The sequence below is a fragment of the Talpa europaea genome, assembly GCF_964194135.1.
Source record: "Talpa europaea genome assembly, chromosome: 4".
NCBI lineage: Eukaryota > Metazoa > Chordata > Mammalia > Eulipotyphla > Talpidae > Talpa > Talpa europaea.
Window position 1 is genome coordinate 140379602 of NC_140070.1, and position 20525 is coordinate 140400126.

Below are 20525 nucleotides of genomic sequence, written 5' to 3' on the forward strand. Positions count from 1 at the left end.
TCCTGTGGTTTAGAATGGGGAATACCCCTCAAAGACGAGGGTATCATATTGAAAACTGGATATGAGCGACTGTAGGCTAAATGAGACTGTCAGATCTTTTCCTTCCAGGAAAACTGGAAAATTATACAGAGAAAGAAAACTCAAAATTATAAACTCAGAAGGCCTCCCCGGTGGCGCAGTGGTTCAGTGCTGGGCTGCGAAGCTGCCTGCAGCCTCTGCAGCACCAGTTTGATCCCTGGCCGCCAGGTGAGGGTCCCACATGGCACGCAGACCTCTCCTGCTGCCCACTGCTCCCATCAGCAGTGTACTTTGTCAGTCTGCCTGCTCTGACTCTGGTGAATTCTCTCACCCTCCCACGCTTCTGATTGTACCCAGTGCTTCTATAAATAAATCTTAAAAAAAAAAAAATCATAAAAAAAAATTAAAAGGCCTGAGTTTTAAAAAAAAGGATCATAAACTCGGAGATACGAAAACATATTGCATCTACTAAACAAGAACAGTATATTATCTTGAGAAACAATCAGGCTAAAAAATAGCCTTTCAAAATTAAAAGTGTGGTCATGGACATTCTTTTTTAAATCCAAATACAAAGATTGGGAAAAAAGAGTTTAAAAACATCTAACAAGTAGAAAGATAGAAAACAGATAAGAAAACCTTTACGAGGTTTACATCTAAATATCAGGTATTTCAGAAGAGAGACTACAAAGAAAATAGAGAGAGAAAAGAACAAAATAGCTCAAGAATAGTTCCCCAGGATAAAAATTATTGCATTTCCAGATTTAAAGGACTCATCAAGCACTAGACCTAACAGGGAAAAAGAGGCCCACTATCGACACATCACTTTAAATTCTCACTGTGCAGATTCTGGAAACTTGCAGAGAGGGGGGAAAAAAAACAGATAATGCACAAAGGATCAGGTATCATAACAGCTTGGAATTCTTCACAGTAATCCTGGAAGATTACAATTGGCGGGGGTGGGGGGGCCTGCCTCCCTGGTGGCCTAGGGGTTGAGTCTCAGCACTATGGGCTAGGACCTGAGTTCGATCTCCTGCCAGAGAGCTAACCCGCAAGGTGCAGCAGACCTCTCCTGACTTGCCCACTGTTCCCTTTAGCAGTATATTTCAGTGACCCGCCTGTTCTGCTCCCCACTCTGCCCACTCTATCTCTAGTGAGTCCTCTCACTGCCTCCCCCCCCCCGGCTCTGTACCTCTGGCCTATACCTTTTATTCAAAAAAAAATCTTCTATTAAAAAAAAAAAAAAGGACAATGGGGCAATAATTTCCAAATTCTGAAGGAAAATTATAAATTATTTCCAGCTAACATTCTAAAATATGATCAATCAAGTATGAGGATAGAATCAAAAACATATTCAGATAGGCAAGGAAGGTCTCCAAAAATGGTAACTTTTCTTGTCAAGAAGCTCCTGGAGTTTGAGAAGCACCAGAGCATGTAATTCAATAATAAGAGATTAGAGGATACAGAAAAGACCCAACAATGGAGAACAAAAAGAGAAACCAGCTGTGCCCCAGAAAAGGCAGATAACCAGGCCAAACTGAAGCAAGGGACAGACATAGCCCCGCTGCTATACCAGCTTTTTAACTCAACTGAATGCCCCACGAACCTGGCCCAGATTCCTGTCTACACTCGGCCGGGCTCTGCATGAGCAAGGTCACACGCTGGCGCAGTTCCTGCTCTCCTCCAAGCCCTGCAGTCTGCGTCAGCTACCCACTCTCAAGTGAAGGACACTCACGTCCCTCACAGAAGGGTGTGCTCTGACCGGCCCTGGTAACAGTAGGCAGCCACGTGGGCTGAGCAGCAGAAAACACAGAGCAGCCCGCTCACCCTGACCGCTGTTCTGCCGTCCTGCCATTACTGGGTCCACATTGAGGCCTGCAGATGCCCTGCACAGGCCTGCAGAGGACTCCCTCAAACACTACCCAGAATTCTGCATGAAAGGCCCCTAGAAAGAATCAGGGACACTGAGGCCATTCTGTTCCCTCCTGCTTTCCTGGCGCCTTCGGCTGAGAGTGACTACACTGTCCTGTGCTCAGTCAGGTCTGTGCTTCCAACTAGGAAATAAGGTTTTAATCCCCAACTGAGAAAGCCCCAGCATTGTTTAGTAAGCCAGTTTAGCCTGCATCTGTGTCTTAGCACAGTTTATGTAATGATAAATTCATTGCTAATAAAGAAACCATTTATGACCCTATAAGGTTTGAATTTTAACTGCAGAAATGAGGTGTTATGGTTTTACAGCCTACTGGAAAAGATTAAATTCAAAGAAGTATGATTTTGTTGTCCTATGGAGTATTAACCAACTAATTCATCAATGTTATTGAGTCATTCCTTTCCCTATGAACTACATAAATATCTATTCCTTAAATCCTCTTCTTTTTTTAAGATTTTATTTATTTATGCATACAAGAACTGGCGTACAGCCAGAGGTGTGTGAGGTGAGCGGATCCCCCAGAGACAGAGCGGGGAAGAGAACAGGCAGACTGACTGAAATGCACTGCTGAGGGAAGCAGCGGGCGAGACAGGAGAGGTCTGCTGCGCCATGTGGGTCAGCTCCCTGGCTGGGGATTGAACTCATGCTGCAGTGGCAGCGGATAGCTTCATAGGTTGCTTCTTAACCCCCTGCACCACCAGAGAGTCCCCCCTTAAATCCTCTTAAAACCAGCTCTTTGTGGCATTCTTAGTAACAGTTCTCAATAAAACTTTGAAAAATGCTCGCAATCTATTTGAGAAATTTATTTTTTAAAACTATTCATTCAAAAATTACTCAAAATCAAATATATTGTTAGGAAGAAAGGCTGTGTGTGTCAGTCCATTTGTGTATGCACGTATGTGTATTTACATGGAAAGTTTACTTTAAAACACAAAAGGAAGCTTAACAAAAACAAAAAATCAGGATAAAGACTACCTCTGGAAGATGCAAATATTTTGTTTCTTAATCTGGCAGTGGATACAATGACAATCACTGCCATTGTAATCTTTAATTTAAATGTACCTGAGACACATCACAATAAAAGTTTAGAATTTCTATTACCCTAGGATGTTTGCGGGATGACAAGAGGCTAGTTCACAAAATATGCCTCTTCTCCTTTTTTCTTCCTCAAGGTCTCTCCGTTCCTTGCTGCCAACCAAGTCAAATGTGTCAATACCAACATAAAGTCAACTAAGTGTTAGGTGATAACAAAGTTAATAAATTCACCATTATTTAACCTAGTCCTCAACATTCTCTCCATCTAGTCTCTAACGGTAAAAAGACACAAATTCTTTGAAATGCATTTAAATCAAACAGTCTTAGCTACTGCCTTTAAATTATAAAACCTTTTAAAAATCTTTGCACTCCAGTCAACTCTGATAAGGGACTGATCACAAAGATATATAAAGAACTCACACGACTCAACAAAAACAAAATAAACAATCCAGTCAAGAAATGGGCAGAAGAACCTAAAAGACATTTCTCCAAAGAGGAAATGCAAATGGCCAACAGGCATATGAAAAAATGTTCCAACATCCCTTATAATCAGGGAAATGCATATTAAAGCCACACTGAGATACCACCTTACACCAGTGAGAATGGCACGTATCAAAAAAACAAGCAACAACAAATGTTGGTGAGGATGTGGTGAAAAAGGAACTCTCCTGCACTGTTGGTGGGAGTACAAACTGGTCCAACCACTGTGGAGAGCTGTCTGGAGGCTCCTCAGTCTACTAAAAATGGAGCTACCATTCGACCTGGCAATTCCACTCCTAGGAATCTACCCAAAGGACAGAAACATTGATTCCTATGTTTACTGCAACACTGTTTACAACAGGTAAAACCTGGAAACAACCCAGATGTCCAAAAATAGATGGGTCAAGAAGATGTGGCACATATACACAATGGAATATTATTCAGCAATCAAAAAGATAAACTCATGCCATTCCAGCAACGTGGATGGAACCAGAAGGAATGATGCTCAGTGAAATAAGCCAGAAGGAAAAAGATATCGGATGGTTTCACTTATAGCAGGCATATAGGGGAACCAAATAAGACATCAGTGTAAAAAAACATTAACAGTACAAAACACAACAAAGCAAAAATGGACAATTATAAACCAGAGACATCCTGCAGGGGAGAGGCGGGAGAGGGATCAGAGAGAGGGAGGGAGGAGCCCAGGGGACTGAGGTGATGGTGCACAGGTGCACTGGTGAAGGAAACTCTAGGGGGACTACACCTGAGGGGGTGGGGGGAATCAAATATTGTTTAAAAATGAATAATGATGTAAACAAAAAAATAAATAATTATAAAACATTTTAAGGTATAAAAAGGTTTCTGCTCCCTTTCACATCGGGGCAGTACAGAATGGCTCTCCCAACATAAGGTAGCCAGAAGAAGGGCCATTCTGCTGTTAACCAACTAGTGACCAGAGAATACACCATCCAATTCACTAGCACATCCACACGGTGGACTTCAAGAAGCATGCCCCTCCAGCATCTGGAAATTTCAATAAAGAAAGAGGGTACTCCAGATGTTCACACAGCTCAACAAAGCTATCTGGGCCAACAGAATAAGGAATGTTCCGAATGGTAGCCATGTGCAACTGTACAGAAAACAAACATACACTTGTTTCCTATCTACCTATCTACCTGCCACAACTTAAAAAAATCTACAATCAGTGTGAACGAGAACTAACCACTGGTTACCAAAGTTATAGAACTGCAAAATATAAAACAAAAATGTTTCTGGTGAAGAGGGCAATGAATGTATGTCCAAGTCCACACAACAATCTATTCAAATTATCTACCTGAAAATTACCCTACCATGCATGCCCAAAGGATTTTAAGCGATGTTTTTTAATATTTAAACCCTTGAAATGACCAAAATGTCCATCAGCTCAGGAGGATAAACTATACTGAAGTACACACAGCCAAACAATGGCAAACTATGCATTTTTTTAATGAGGCAGGTCCACAGGTACTGATGAGGAAATGTGATACTATTTTAAGTCAGTTGTCCAAGAGTTCTGGCACCACCTCCTCCTAGGGATGGCGCTGAGGATGTGAAGGAGGAAAAGTCAAGAAACAAGTAATTCTAACTTTTACTTGATATATCTCTGTGCCGCTTTTAATTTTTTTTTAATTCTGAAATGGTTAAAAAACAAACCCCTGAATATAGTTCTGCTATCATTTAAAAGGAGCAAATGGGAGGCAAATATTGTTTTAAAAATGAACAATGATGTAAAAAATAAAAAATTTTATTAAAAAAATAAAATGAATAAAATAAAAGGAGCAAATGGGGCCTCCCTGGTGGCGCAGGGGTTAAGATGCAACCTATGAAGCAACCTGCAGCCTCTGCAGCGCAAGTATGATCCCCGGCCAGGGAGCTACCCACATGGCGCAGCAGACCTCGCCTGTCTCGCCCGCTGCTCCCCTCAGCAGTGCACTTAGGTCAATCCGCCTGTTCTGTTCCCCACTCTGTCTCTGGTGGATCCCCTCACCCTCCTGCACATCTGCCCTGTACCCCAGTTCTTGTATGCATAAATAAATAAATCTTTAAAAAAATAATAAAAGGGGCAAATAAGGATACGATAATAAGATGGCATTCTTTACCTTCCACTCCAGAAGCGAATGCTGACAGCTCAGCCAGCCAAGGCTGCCGGACCCCGCGGGACAGGAGGGGCAGCGGAGGGTGCGTCTCGGGAAGAGGAAAACCCCGTCCTCCCTCTGCTCTCCAAAAACCTGCTTTTCCTGCCACATCAATATTGAAGGTAACTTTGACTTTCATTAAGGACGAAGTCTCCCAACACTATCATCGGCAAGATAACTGTGTGTGTGTGTGTGTGTGTGTGTGTTTTTAAATGTTCCACGTCTAAAACCTGAAGATGAGGGAAAAGTGTGACAAATGTGGAGCAAGGATTTCGGGAGGCGCCGACAAAGGGGACTGAAAAGTGCAGGGCGGTGAAGCGCCTGAAGAAGAGGCGGGACACTCGGAAGAGAGAAACGAATGTCTTCGAAAGACAGAACAGGATTATAACTCGCTCCGATCGGAGGCTTGAACACGCACGTGCACACACACACTCACGCACACTCACGCACACTCACTCACGCACACACACACACACCCGCACCCGGGAGGGCGCGAGCGCGGTCCACCCGCCTCCACGTCTCCGGCAGACCAAGAACCCCGCAGGGCGGACCCCGAGGCCCGCGGGGCCCCCCAAGGCCCCCCGCGCACCCCTCGGGGCGGGCAGCGCTGCCCCGGCCTGGGCGGACCCGACGCTGCGAGATGAACCCCCAGAAACGCGGGTCGTCCGCGTCCCGCCCCCCTCGGCACCGACTCTCGGGGACGGTCCGCCGAGACCCCCGCGCCCGACGACACCCCCAGCCGGCGCCCCCCGCCCCCCCCGCCCGCGGGCGCGGCGTCCCGGGGGCGCTCGAGGCCCTCCCCGCCGGGCGGCGCCGGGCACCGGGGAGACCGGCCGGGCGCGCCGCCCTCGCGGGCCGGGCGCCCCTCCCCGCGCGCGGGCGGCGGCGCGAGCCCCTGGGGCGCCGGAGCCCCGCCGGCCGCACTCACCGGCTCCCCGGCGCCCACGCCGACCCCCGGCGCGCTGCGGGGCGGGCGGCGTCCTCCGTCCACCTCAGCGGAGCCGCGGCCGGCGTCGGCGTCGGGCAGCGGCGCGGGCGAGGGCGCCGCGGGGGCGGGGCGCGACGCCGTGCGCGCCCGCCGACCAATCGGCGCGCCGAAAGTGGCGGCCGGGCGAGGCCTTCGCCGGGGGCGGGGCCTGTCGCCGGGGGCGGGGCCTGTCGCCGGGGGCGGGGCCGGTGCCCAGGCTCTGCGGACCTGCGGGCGCGGCCGGCTGCTCCGGGCAGCTGCGAATCCGCGGCCGCCAGCGCTGGCCGCCCTGTGGTTTTCCGGGCGGCGGCCAAACTCTGGTCCCAGCACGCTGCTTCTGCCCAAGGGCAGAATTCGTGAGATCGTGCGCGGAGGGCACACAAAACCCCTGGGCTCGGACTCCGCCTGTAGGCCCAGCCGCGTTGACCTCAGAGCTGCCCAGAGTAGGGCTCGGACTCCCGCAGGGTCTCAGAGATGCACGTCCCTGGGGGCGCCAGGGGTTAAGAGTCAGCACTATGAAGCTGTCAGCAGCCGCTGCAGCAGGAGCTCAGGCCCCAGCCAGGGAGCTACCCATACGGTGCAGCAGACCTCTCCTGGCTCCACACATGCACGCACCTCTGGCCTGTATCCCAGTTCTTGCATGCATGCATAAATAAAATCTTCCAAAAAAAAAAAAAAAGGCAAGTCAAGAGAGACTCCTTTTCTAATCCCAGCCACTCACAGTGGCTGGCTAGAAAGGTTGAAGTTCCTCCTCCAGGGATACGAACTAGTACTGGTAACACAAAACTGGTTTTCTGATTGTGCCCTGTTGGTTTTTTCTCGTTCTTTACCCAGATTTTTTACTTTCTTAGAGTCTGGTCTCTTCCTACTGTGTCCTTTAAAGATACTGGATCATAAATTCCTAGAACAACTTCAGTAGACTATGAAAGCCCCTTCCAAATTTCTTACAGAATATAAAACACCACTTAGTTGTTTAGGGAAGAGGCACTGTGTAAAGACAGATATTATAAATGGGAATCTTAAAACTTTATCCCTAGGTATAATGAAATTGTCCCCAATTATCGCAAGATGTCATTTTCTTATTCTTCTGTTACTTCCACAAATCTTGTAAGAGGAACAATCCTATTTTTTTGTTGTTTTCCATTCTTCCTCACTTCATTTCATGGATGCTAGTTTTCACTTATGTTTTGTCACTTGGCAAGTAATACATTTATAGTTACAATATCCATCATCTTGATGCATGTGCTAGGATCTGGGTGCTCATAAATATTTGTTGACTGAATTACTTTTGAAATACGTACAACCTTAAAACTAGTTAAAGATATTGGGATTAGGAAACTGATGCCAGCATTTCATTACCAGTATTGATTTGAGTAAAATTGCAAATCAGCCTAAAGAAAAAGTCGTGGGATATGCCCTGATTCAACTGATATTCCACCATGTAGAGCTATCTAAGCATATGTTTTGTTAAATTTCTGCATCTAAAGACATCAGAGAGGGCCTCCCTGGTGGCGCAAGGGGTTAAGTGTCAGCACTATGAAGCTCTCTGCAACTACTGCAGCACATGTTCAATCCCTGGCCACAGGTGACCCACATGGCACAGCAGACCTCTTCTGACTTGCCCGCTGCTCCCCTCAGCAGTGTATGTCAGTCAGTCTGCCTGTTCTGTTCCCCACTCTGTCTCTGGTGAATCCTCTCACCCCCTGCACCTCTGGCCTGTACCACAGTTCTTGTGTGCATAAATAAATAAATCTTAAAAAAAAAAAAAAAAAGGCATCGGAAAGGCTTGCCTGGATTCAGGAGTCATTGTGATTTCAAGACCATTTTCAGGACACATTCTAAAAAGACCTAGTTCATTTGAAAGTGGAGACTTAGAATCCAGTCTAGCTGGTACAACCTGCAAAGGGAGAAGAGCAATCGGGGCTGTCCTTCCCACAAGGCCCCATGGGTTTTGCTTTGTTCTTACTTCCTCAGGGCTGCTTCGTGAACTTACTCTGATGAAGTGAGCTTCACTTCCCATTTTTGAGAGTGCACCCCAAATGTGAACCACAGGAGCTAGGTGAAAGACTGAAGCGTGTTGTCGAGACACATACCTCATGGTGTCTCTCTTCCTCCTCAAGCTTATGCGCTTGTGTAACAAGACTTATGCATACGTGTCAGAACCATTGTCAGGCTCTTGGGGGACAGACTGGTCTATAGACAGGAATGGCCACTGCAGCTGGAGGATCACTGGGTTCTGGCCAAAAAGGAAGCACTTCTAAGGGCAGGCTAAACTCTGAACACAGAGGATATTTTTGTTGGTTGGTTTATTTTAATTTACAATTAAAAGAGAAAATACACCACAGACTGACTTAAATAATAAACAGGATTCAGTGACTCAGGGAATCAGAAGGTAAGCAACATGGTGGGCTTCAAGGCAGGGGTGTGTCATCTCTTTGTTGAATCTTCTGCAGAACTGGCTTCTTCCTGGGGCTGACTCCCCTTCTGGTTGCCAGAAGTTGGTGGGCCTAAAGTCCTCCTTGCTCAAATCCAGCAAAAAACTCTTCTCTGATTGGACTACCCAGGAACCTGATCCCTAAGCCCCACAAACTGTCCAGCTTTAAGTGAGGGCTTTAAGCTAGGGTACCCGAAGCAATCACAGGTACAAACCATGACTCTGCTCTATGAGACCCGATACTAATTCCCTTGCTGTAACTATCTTACAATGTCCCTTAGTTATCTTGAAACGGGACTTTTGGGAAATGTAACCTACCCATGCACAATTTTTTTTTTAAATATAAGCAGGTGCCCTAACTGTAATATAAGAGAAATAGAAAAGAAAGAACGCACAGGGGCCTCCCTGGTGGCACAAGGGGTTAAGGCGCAGCCTATGAAGCTATCCACAGCCATTGAAACATGAGTTTGATCCCTGGCCAGGGAGCTGATGCACAAGGCGCAGCAGACCTCTTCTGTCTCTCCCGCTGCTCCCCTCAGCAGTGTATTTTGGTCGATTTGCCTGTTCTGCTCCCCACTCTGTCTCTGGTGCATCCTCTCACCCCCTGTACCTCTGGCCTATACCCCAGTTCTTGTATGCATAAATAAATAATGCTTTTTTAAAAATACCAGCTTTGATGGTATTTTAATATGTAAATGAGCAAACAGGATTACACTAGAGGACTATGGGAAGGAGTCAGATGCTTGCATCCACTTAAATAAATTTGGATTGAGGGACAGTAAGAAATCAGAATGTCTTCTTAATAAAAAAGTGCAGAAAAAATGGGGCCTCCCTGGTGGGGCAGGGGTTAAGCCGCAGTGCTATGAAGCTATCAGCAGCCACTGCAGCGTGAGTTCAATCCCCGGCCAGAGAGCTAACCCACATGGCACAGCAGACCTTTCCTGTCTCGCCTGCTGCTCCCCTCAGCAGTGTGTTTCAGTAGATCTGCCTGTTCTGTTTCCTACTCTGTCTCTGGTGAATCCTCTCACCCCACACACACACCTCTGGCCTGTACTCCAGTTCTTTTATGCATAAATAAATAAAATAAATCTTAAAAAAATGAAATATCTCCAAACTCTTCTTGTGCATATTTGCATTTATCACTCCAGATGCAAATTGTAATAACTGTGTAGTATTGGTAATTCAGATGCCATGGGTTATGGCTCCATTGGTAATGTTTTTCTGAAATGGTGTAATGTGAAGAATTACACTTCAAGAATGTGAAGTACCATTTTCACAATAGTTACATTTGTGTGTAGTGGGGAGTGGGAATAGCATATTTCAAATCATACAAAAAACATTTTTTGTTTATATATAAAATACAATCCTGTTCTGGGCTTATGTGATTACAAGCAGACTTTTTACCCACATGAATGTCTGGTGGGATGTTTAAATGTTAGGCAAGACCAATTCCTCTTTTTGGTCAATTGTCGTGCACATTGCAAAATACCATCATCCTGGCTCCACCTCCTAAATGCCTGTGGTCAGAGCTGATGTTCGATATATCTAACATTTAGGATGGCATGCACTTAGCAAGCAATCGATGACAGCAGCACAATGTGTTGGTCCCAGTGGGCTAAATAGAATCTCTACCAGTCCTGCCAGGAATATTTCCCCCACCAGTTTCCAAAATGTCCTCTGGGGGGCAGTAAGGCACTCTCTGACAACCCCTGATTAGTGCTGAGGACACCACCCTGCCCCCAGCATTTCCTGTTCATCCTGGCTAAGGATTACAACAATCCAGCAAGTTGGATCTGATTATGTTTATTTGACAGATGAGAAAACAAGCTCAAGTTCATATAACTAGTGAGTGGCAAAACCTACATCTGAATGCATATCTCCCCTTGCTCAAAAACCCACTCCCTTTCCTAAGTATCACTTGTTTCACCCACATTGGTGTTAGAGGCAGCCAGGGCTGCCAGGACTTTCAGGGAGATGGAGCACAAAAATGACCATCCAGCTATAAAACACACTGAAATCCAGGACAGTCCAGGGATCTCAGCACCAAAGATTCTTGAATTTTCACTCCAGAGGCTGTCACTGATGTGGTCTGTTCTAGTCTACTCTGTGCCAACGTCACAGTGTAGTGTGTAGACAGAAACAGGGAGCTGGAATCAGACCAACAACAGATAGCCTGGGTTCAAATCCCAGCTCTACCACTTTCTATCTGTGCCACCCAAGGTACATGCAGGTACCCTTTTCCCCCCTGCAGCTCCCAGAGGACCACGGAGTCATGACTTCTCAGGGCACTTTGTCTTGGGTATTAGAAGAGAAGGGAGGGTAGGCAGATTCTTCAGGGTTCTCCATCCTACCTCCTCTGTGGGTAACATGACGTGTGATGGCAAATAGAGCAGACATTTAGACATTTTAACTGCTGACTTTTATTTATTTTTTTTTAAAGATTTATTTATTTATTTATACAAGCACTGGGTACAGTCAGAAGCGCAGGAGGGTGAGAGAATTCACCAGAGCCAGAGCAGGGAGCAGAGCAGGCAGAAGGACCGAAGCACACTGCTGAGGGGAGCAGCGGGCAGCAGGAGAGGTCTGCGCGCCATGTGGGACCCTCCACCGGTGGCCGGGGAGCAGCCGGGGATCGAACCAGCGCTGCAGAGGCTGCGGGCAGCTTCGCAACCCAGCGCTCAACCACTGTGCCACCAGGGAGGTCCTAGAATAAAAAAGTTTTGTGTAAGTAATTAAAGACTTTTCTCTCAGTCATTTTTACAAGATGTGCATTTGCTTTTATCTAGCTTGTCTCCAATTTGTGGATTCTTGTTCTCGTAAGCCACCACTCAGGTAAGAATCACTAATTGTTGGAAGAAAGACACAACAGCTGATGCCTGGGAAGACAAAGTTTTGTGGTTTGTGGGGGCAGAAATTTGTAAATAATAATCAACTCTTGCTATAGCTATAGAAGCATCTAAATTTAAATTCCTGGGGCCTCTCCGGTGGTGCACGGGTTGAGCGCAGCGCTGTGAAGCTGTGCGCAGCCTCTGAGGTCCAGGTTCGATTCCCGGCCGGCCAGGGAGATTCCCACATGGCTCAGCAGACCTCTCCTGTCTCGCCCACTGCTCCCCTCAGCAGTGCCTTTGGTCCTTCTGCCTGTTCTGTTCCCTACTCTGTCTCTGGTGAATCCTCTCACCCTCCTGCGCCTCTGGGCTGGCCTGTACCCCATCTCTTGTACAAATAAACAATTCTTTTTAAAAAAATAAATTTAGGGCTTCCCCTGGTGGCGCAGCAGTTGAGCGCTGGACTGCGAAGCTGCCCGCAGCCTCTGCAGCGCCGGTTCGATCCCAGGCTACTCCCCGGCCACCGGAGGAGGGTCCCACATGGCTCGCAGACCTCTCCTGCCACCCGCTGCTCCCCTCAGCAGTGTATTTTGTCAGTCTGCTTGTTCTGTTCCCCGCTCTGGCTCTGGTGAATTCTCTCACCCTCCCGCGTTTCTGACTGTACCCAGTGCTTGTATAAATAAATAAATAAATAAATAAATAAATAAATAAATAAATAAATTTAAATTCCTAAAACATTGGTAAGTTTTTTTTAAGATTTATTTTATTTATTTATGGATAGAAGAACTGGGGTGTAGACCAGAGGCGGGAAGGAGAGTGAGAGAATTCACCAGAAACAGAGGGCCACCAGGGATGCCTCTGACAGTTGTTTCTATGCTTAACACCATTTAAACATTCCTCTTCTTACTGCTTCTGAAGGCATTTCTTTTTTTAAGATTTATTTTATTTATGCGTATAAGAACTGGGGTGTAGGCCAGAGGTGCAGTGAGTGAGGGTGAGAGGATCCACCAGAGACAGAGTGGGGAGCAGAACAGGCAGAGCTACTGAAATACACTGCTGAGGGGAGCAGCAGGCAAGACAGGAGAGGTCTGCTCCGCCATGTGTGTTGCTTCCTGGCCAGGGATTGAACTCGTGCTGCAGTGGCTGGTGATGTCTTGATAGCCCTGACTTTAACCCCTGCACCACTAGGGAGGCCCTGAAGGCATTTCTTGCCTCTTAAACATTAGCCATTAATCTACCAAATTCAGAATTTTTTCTCATTTTTTTTTTTATAGAGGCATGTGTTTTTTATTTATTTATTTGTTTGTTGTTTGTTTGTTTTGTTTTGTTTATACATGCACTGGGTACAGTCAGAAGCGCGGGAGGGTGAGAGAATTCACCAGAGCCAGAGCAGGGAGCAGAGCAGGCAGAAGGACCGAAGTACACTGCTGAGGGGAGCAGCGGGCGGCAGGAGAGGTCTGCGCGCCATGTGGGACACTCCTCCAGTGGCCGGGGAGCAACCGGGGATCGAACCCGCGCTGCAGAGGCCGCGGGCAGCTTCGCAACCCAGCGCTCAACCGCTGCGCCACCGGGGAGGCCCAATTTTTTCTCATTTTTAACAATAGATTTTCACATATCAGAAAATTTACTCATTTATAGTATATATTTTAATAGTTCTTAATATGTTCAAAAACTTTTGCAACCATTACCACAATCGCTTTTCAAACACTTTTATCACGCCCCCCCCAAAGAAAATCCTTAACTATTGGCAATCATTCCTCATCTCCTTCGGAACTCTACAGTCCCGGGCAAGCACTAATCCACTTTCTGTCTCTAGGGATTTGTCTATTCTGGACTTTTCATATCAATGGAATCTTAGAACATATGGGGTTTTAAAAAAAAAGATTTATTTAATTATTTATGCATCAAAGAACTGGGTGCAGAGGGTAAGAGGATTCACCAGAGACAGAGCAGGGAGCAGAACAGGAGGATTTACTGAAACACACTGCTAAAGGGAGCAGTGGGCGAGACAGGAGAGGTCTGCTGTGCCATATGTGGGGATTAGCTCCCTTGATGGGATAGATCTCAGGCTGAAGGCCACAGTAGTGATAGCATGATAGCACTGACACTTAACCCCTGGGCTACCAAAGAGGCCCACATGTAGTCTTTCTTGACTAACTTCTATATTTTCACTCGAAGTCCCCTGCTAGCTGAAGTCATGATCAGAGTAGTTTCAGCAAATTCAGGAAGTTATTTGAAACTGGCAAGGTGGGCATTGAAATTGACTCCCCTAGGGCCTCCCTGGTGGCGCAGCAGTTGAGCGCTGAGTTGCGAAGCTGCCCGCAGCCTCTGCAGCACCGGTTCGATCCCCGGCTGCTCCCCGGCCACCAGAGGAGGGTCCCGCATGGCGTGCAGACCTCCCCAATGTGGCGCAGCAGACCTCTCCTGCCGCCCACTGCTCCCCTCAGCAGTGTACTTTGGTCCTTCTGCCTGCTCTGCTTCCCTGCTCTGGCTCTGGTGAATTCTCTCACCCTCCCACACTTTTGATTGTACCCAGTGCTTGTATAAATAAATAAATAAATAAATCTTTAAAAAGAAAAAGAAAGAAATTGACTCCCCTAAAAGAACTATGCAACTGCTATTCCACAAATCTTAAAAATAATGAGGTCTTTTATTTACCATTCTGTTAGCGCGAGAACATCACTTATTACTTAGAACAAACTGCTCATCCAGCCCTGCTGGATTCATTACATATCATCTCTCATTGTATCCTTATAACAACAGACATTATTCTAATTGACACCTAAGAAATCTGTAGCTTTGTAAGGTCATTTACCCAAGATGCCACGCCTACAAAGTGGGAGAGGTCAAAGTTCAGCCAGAATCCCTGTGCCCCATGCACTGTAATCCTGTTCATTCTAAGCCAGGAGATGTCCAGGATCGCCTCTATATCAGTCACAGTTCTGAGTATCCAAAGTCAGTCCCCACTTTTGCTGGAGTAGGCAGAAAAGGGATTTATTAAAGGACACTGCAACTTTGGGGAACACTGGAGAATTCCAGGAGTGGTGCCTTAAACCACACTGAAGAGCTGGCCTCGTAAGAATACCACTGAAGCCACTGGGGCCATGAATTTGCACTCCATGCCGGGAACTTGACTGCTCTGTCTGTGGTGTAGATGCCACTCCTGTGCCAGAAGCTGTACCTGGCAATCGCTGCCTTCCTGCACTAGCTAAATGGAACCCCCAAAGAACAAATGCGTCTATTTCTTCCTACATTGCATTCGGTAATGAGTCTCAGAGGGAAAGGTCTTGTTGGCAGAACCTAGTTCACATGCCCATTTCTGAGCATACTGAAGAAAATTCAGAATCTTGTCTTGTGCTGAGACCAGCATCAAAGGTCTGACTTTCTGTGGTAGGAATCTCATCTTCCCCATCGAGTGATGCATGCCTCCATCGATATGCGCCATTAAGAACATGGCAGGCAGCCAAAAGCACAACACTCATCATTTAAGCAAGGCTCACTGAGAATGCTGGGACTGCTGACTGAAATAGAAGTCTCAGTGATAGACAGAGTTCATTACATAATCAAGGTGAAGATTCAAATCAGAAGCCGCTGGGCATACTTGACTCTGTGAGAGCTGCTTAGACCGTAACAGATTTAAGTTCAGTTTAAATACCTTGTACACAGTAGCCTACAGGTAAAAGAGATCTTTTGATTTCCTAAGTTATCTTTTTTCCCCTAAGATTTATTTATTTATGCATACAAGGGCTGGGGTGTAGGGCAGAGGTGCAGGGGGTGAGGGTGAGAGGATCCACCAGAGACAGAGTGGGGAGCAGAACAGGCAGATCTCCTGAAATCCTCTGCTGAGGGGAGCAGCGGGGAGACAGGAGAGGTCTGCTGCGCCATGTGGGTAGCTCCCTGGCCGGGGAGCAAACTTATGCTGCGGTATCTGTGGATTGCTTCATAGTGCTGACGCTTAGCCCCTTGCACCACCAGGAAGACCCCTAAGTTATCCTAACCTAAAGAAATGTTGATGTTATCCATGTGCAGAGGAGGGCAAAGGCTGGCGTTTTATCATTTTCTAACTCTTAAAAAAATGCACTGTGGAGACCCCAAGGCTAGGTCTCCACTGTTGAAATCCTCTCTAGCTGGCTCCTTGGTCATCAGTGGAGGCTGGAAGGGTTTACCACAGACGCCAGGTTCCCGCTGCTACACGGAACAGGACAGAGCCTCTTTTGGCTTTGCCGGTGGCTTTGCTCTCTTACCTGCTAGACGTGGTGGGGGCCACGAATTGTGCACAGGGCTCAACTGGGCAAATCGTGGTATAAACCGAATAGAAAATCCAGAGGACAATAGTGTGGGATGCAGGTTCATTCACAGAACGAGACTAGAGTCCAACAGCCCAGCCATAAACACCAAGGCTGAGTCGTCACTTCTCACTGGAAGGTCCTACTACCCTGAGCAGGTCCCTTCTAACAATATTGAGCCTACTGGGGTATATTCAGTTGTGTCCGTCCTGGTGAAACCTGCAGGTGGGGCCAGAGGTTGGGGGGCAATGGCATCATCTAGGGAAGAATGTATCCCTGCATTAGTGGCCAGGCCTTTGAAGTTGGTCTGGGCAGAAAAGGCAATCCCAATCTCTAGACCTAGCTTTCCGGGTTTAGATTTGGGGATGGAGGCATCCTTAGGGCACTGGAGGAATGTTCTGGAGGTGGTGGGCTCCCTATCATCCCATCGGTGGGCCTGTCTGCCCTCCCTTGGGTTCCCTGAGTCTTAAGCAAAGTTGGATGTTCTAGTCTGGGATCAGCCAAGACAAGAGATATTGTGACATTTGTGGGTATGGCCATAGGCCAGAGGAGAAGAGGAAGCCCAGTATAATCTGCCTGGAGCCAGAGAGGTGGCGGCAGCCACAATGCCAAGCAAAGTGCATATCCTAGGGACCCCTGGGACTGCGGGGTCCATTTACTCCCTGTAATTACTGATTTCTGAGAATCCAGATGACATAATGGTGGATTCCCTTTCAAGACCTCAATCACCGTGTGCTGAATGAACAGAACACTGTTGAAGAAGAGAGGCAATACTTCTAGGAACAGGCAAATCACCAGCAGTGTCCCAAGAGGTACTGGGAATGACCCAAAAGGGGGCTGATGCCCAGTGATGGAGACTCAGGCAGCTGGTATCAGGAAGGTACATCAGGAAGTAACATGGCCCAGCCATAGAGACAAGGTGTCGAGGACTCCCATCAGCCCAAGAACAGGGCTACCTCTGGGGGTACCGAAAGCAAATGAATAATAATACAATCATTCTATCAAGGAATTTAAAGCTACAGTCCTGAGATACCATCAAACATGCTCCAAGGCTCACACACAGAGAACAAGAACAAAACAGTAATCTCAGCTGGGTGTCTAAAGCCACAGTGATTTGAGGCTCTATCCTTAGGGTATTGGATGGATTTTACTCCTGGCATTGAAAAAAAAAAAGGGGGGGACAAAAATGCTGAAAAGCAGGCAGAATTTGGTATGTGGCTGTGATGAGTTCAGAAATTTGAGATACCACCACATCTGAAAAACTGACAAAGTTAGAAGGTGAAAAATTAGGAGAAAAAGGTAGTGCTTCCTCCTAAGATAAGGTCAAATTCCAATTCAACAAACACTGAAAAACTGGCCAAAATCCCTTTTTCTAGCCTGGAATGTGTTTACTTAAATAAGTAAATCTGTTTTCGCATAAGGGAAATTTTGCCCTCTTAACAAGAATAATCTGTCACCACATTTATATCAACCAGAAAAATCAAAAACATTTATTTGGTGGGGCTTCCCTGGTGGCACAATGGGTTAAATCTCAGCACTATGAAGCTATCCCAACTACTGCAGCAGGAGTTCCACTGCCCCATCAGGGAGGTGACCCAGGTGGCGCAGCAGACCTCTCCTGTCTCGCAATTTGCTCCCCTTAGCAGTGTATTTCAGTCAATCTGCCTGTTCTGCTCTCCACTCTGTCTCTGGTGAATCTTCTCACCTCCTGCACCTCTGGCCTACACCCCAGTTCTTGTATGCATAAATAAATCTTAAAAAAAAACATTTATTTGGGTGGTCAACCAAAAATATGGTTATGATTCTTACTAGTAGCTATTGAAACAACAGATGATTGATTGTTAAAATTAACTTTATTATTAATATAGACAACATTTACAAAACATAAAGTGTGCTGTGCTGAAATTAAGAATTCTTTAGGGTTTTCCCTTCCCATTATTTGATATTGACAATGGTTTCCTTTATATTTGTTGCCACAATGCAATCAGGAATCACACATCTATTTTCCATCTTTAAGGAGATTCACAGACTCAGAGCCTTCTGAAATGTTTTAAAACTACAGCCCTTATTATAAAGCTATACTTAATATTCTTTACAAGTTTGTTTAGGTTAATAATACTATCATCGTATAAGCCAAATGAGAACTCACTCAGTAAAATAATCACTGAGTATTCCAGTGAATGCTCCAGAAGATAAGCAGAAAGACCTGAAATTTCCTTTTAAAGGTGTAGTTATTCTTTTCAACTATCACATACTTTACAAAATAACCTTTTCTTTGTGAATCAGAACCACACTTCTGAACCTTTCTAAAACACAGCACTCTGGATTAAACAACAGACCTGCTCCTTTTGCCCATTCTCCATATTCTCCCCATTGCCCAGTTCTTGGCTAAAGCAATGAATGAGACGAATCTAAAAAGTGAGCTTTCCTGACAGTGGATAGGAAGCAGCAATCTCATGAATGTCAGTCTCTTGTCATCTCTGATATTGAAACTCTGAAAATGATCAAATTGCTATATCCTCAGAGGATACAGTAGCTGGTTGGACATTTCTGACTCAGTTTCTCACAGCTTTCTCACACAATGGGAGATGTGATTCATTTCCTGGAAAGTACAAAGTCTTGTGTTACAGCAATAAATCTCTATGTGTGATGTCAATCCAGACAAAAATAATTTGGGGCAGTGCTGTGATAGTGAACATAGAAATCATCATGTTTTAATAAATTTCCACATATTCATCCAGTTGAAAAATCCTGCCTTGACTTCAGGTGTTTTTTCCCCTTCTCTCCCATCAACGTTATTTGGATTTTTATCTATGACTTCTTTTGTTTTTATGAGGGTCTCATATATTTCCTGAGCTCTGACAATTTCTTTCTGTGCATTAAAATGGACTTTCTGCCTGGTCAGGAGAGGAACAATTAAATTGAAATCATTAATTCGCTTATTTAATTTTCTGATGTCTTCTTGAAACTGCTCACAAATTTGGCTCCACTGTTTCTGTTCAGTTGGTGTCATTGGGTTCCCAAGTTTTTTCCTTGACACTAAAATTGCCTCCCTGAGTTGCTCAATAGTATCCTTTATTTCCTTCTGCATTAAGATCCATTCTGGCTGGTATCCATTATCTATCAATATTCTGTTCAAGTTGTGAGTCATGGGGTCAATATATGAACAGCCAGAGAACTTTTTTAGAGGTTTTCCTTTCCCACTGAGATTATCAAAGTCTCCTTTTGCCATAGATTCCTGAATGAGATCCTCCACTAAACGCTCTATTGCTTGCGTTATTTTTTGTTCTTTACTCTGCCTGACATCTTTAACAGTTAAACTATCAGCAAAATACTGTCTTTGTAGCTTCTGCTTTTGATATTCCATCACCTGTTCAGTTGCACGGTCTGCTCTAAATTGCCTATATTGCTTCTCTCGTTGACTTGGCGTTCCAAAACCAACACCCTCAAAACTCAAGTAATGCCGATGTTGAGGTGTTTTATATTTGAATTGTTCCTCTTCTTCTTCTGCTTCTTCACCTTTATTCTTTCTGGCATTTGTTTGTTCTGTCAAGTGGGAAAGTACCTTCCTATAAGCTTCTTCAATCCTTATAAATGTCGCAGAATCAGCAGTACTAGAGCCACCATCCGGATGATATTGCTTGGCAAGCTTATGGAAAGATTCCCTAACATCATCTGCAGAGCAGCCTTCTTCCAGATTCAGCAGCTTGTAGTATTCTCTAATCTTCTTTCTGGATTTATGAGTGGACATCATTCTATTTCTAATAACATCAAGACATGGAAACATTTTCATTTGATGAGGAATCATTGAAGTATTTATCAGGTGAGATCTTAAGATTTGAGCCATCATCACATACATTGAGTTTATTCTTGTACCCAGAGTTCTCCCTAACAATGATCTAGAAAATAACAATAAATACAAGGTGAACAAAATTGGCACATCAGTTAATTTAATATTTTCAGCAGTAAGGAAGAAATTACAAGTGCAATAAGGGACAATAAGTAAAATAAGGGACAATCCTTTCAGGATTCTTTAAAAAATTTTTTTTATTTATTTATGCATAGAAGAGCTGGGGTGTAGGCCAGAGGTGCGTTAGGGGAGGTATGAGAGGACTCACCAGAGACAGAGTGGGGAGCAGAACAGGCAGACTGACTGAAATACACTGCTGAGGGAAGCAGTGGGTGAGTCAGGAGAGGTCTGCTGTGCCCTGTGGGTCCGCTCCCTGGCCGCCTGGGGATCAAACTCATGCTGCAGTGACTGAACCCCCTGAGGCCTCCTTCCAGGATTCTTATAGCTATATTTCACTTATATTAGCAGAGAAATGGAAGTTGATGATGATTAGCATTAACATATTGTGATATAATCTGAATTCTACTCC

General features: G+C 45.6%; 1 protein-coding gene across 1 annotated transcript; it reads right to left on the minus strand.

The window, feature by feature from the left end:
• Positions 1–18853: 18853 nt before the first annotated feature.
• DNAJC28 (DnaJ heat shock protein family (Hsp40) member C28) lies at positions 18854–20005 on the minus strand (the record flags this gene model as incomplete). The annotated part of the gene is made up of 1 exon (XM_084231434.1): positions 18854–20005. One exon carries the CDS (start codon positions 20003–20005, stop codon positions 18854–18856), a length of 1152 nt encoding a protein of 383 aa, XP_084087560.1.
• Between the last annotated feature and the right edge of the window lie 520 nt (positions 20006–20525).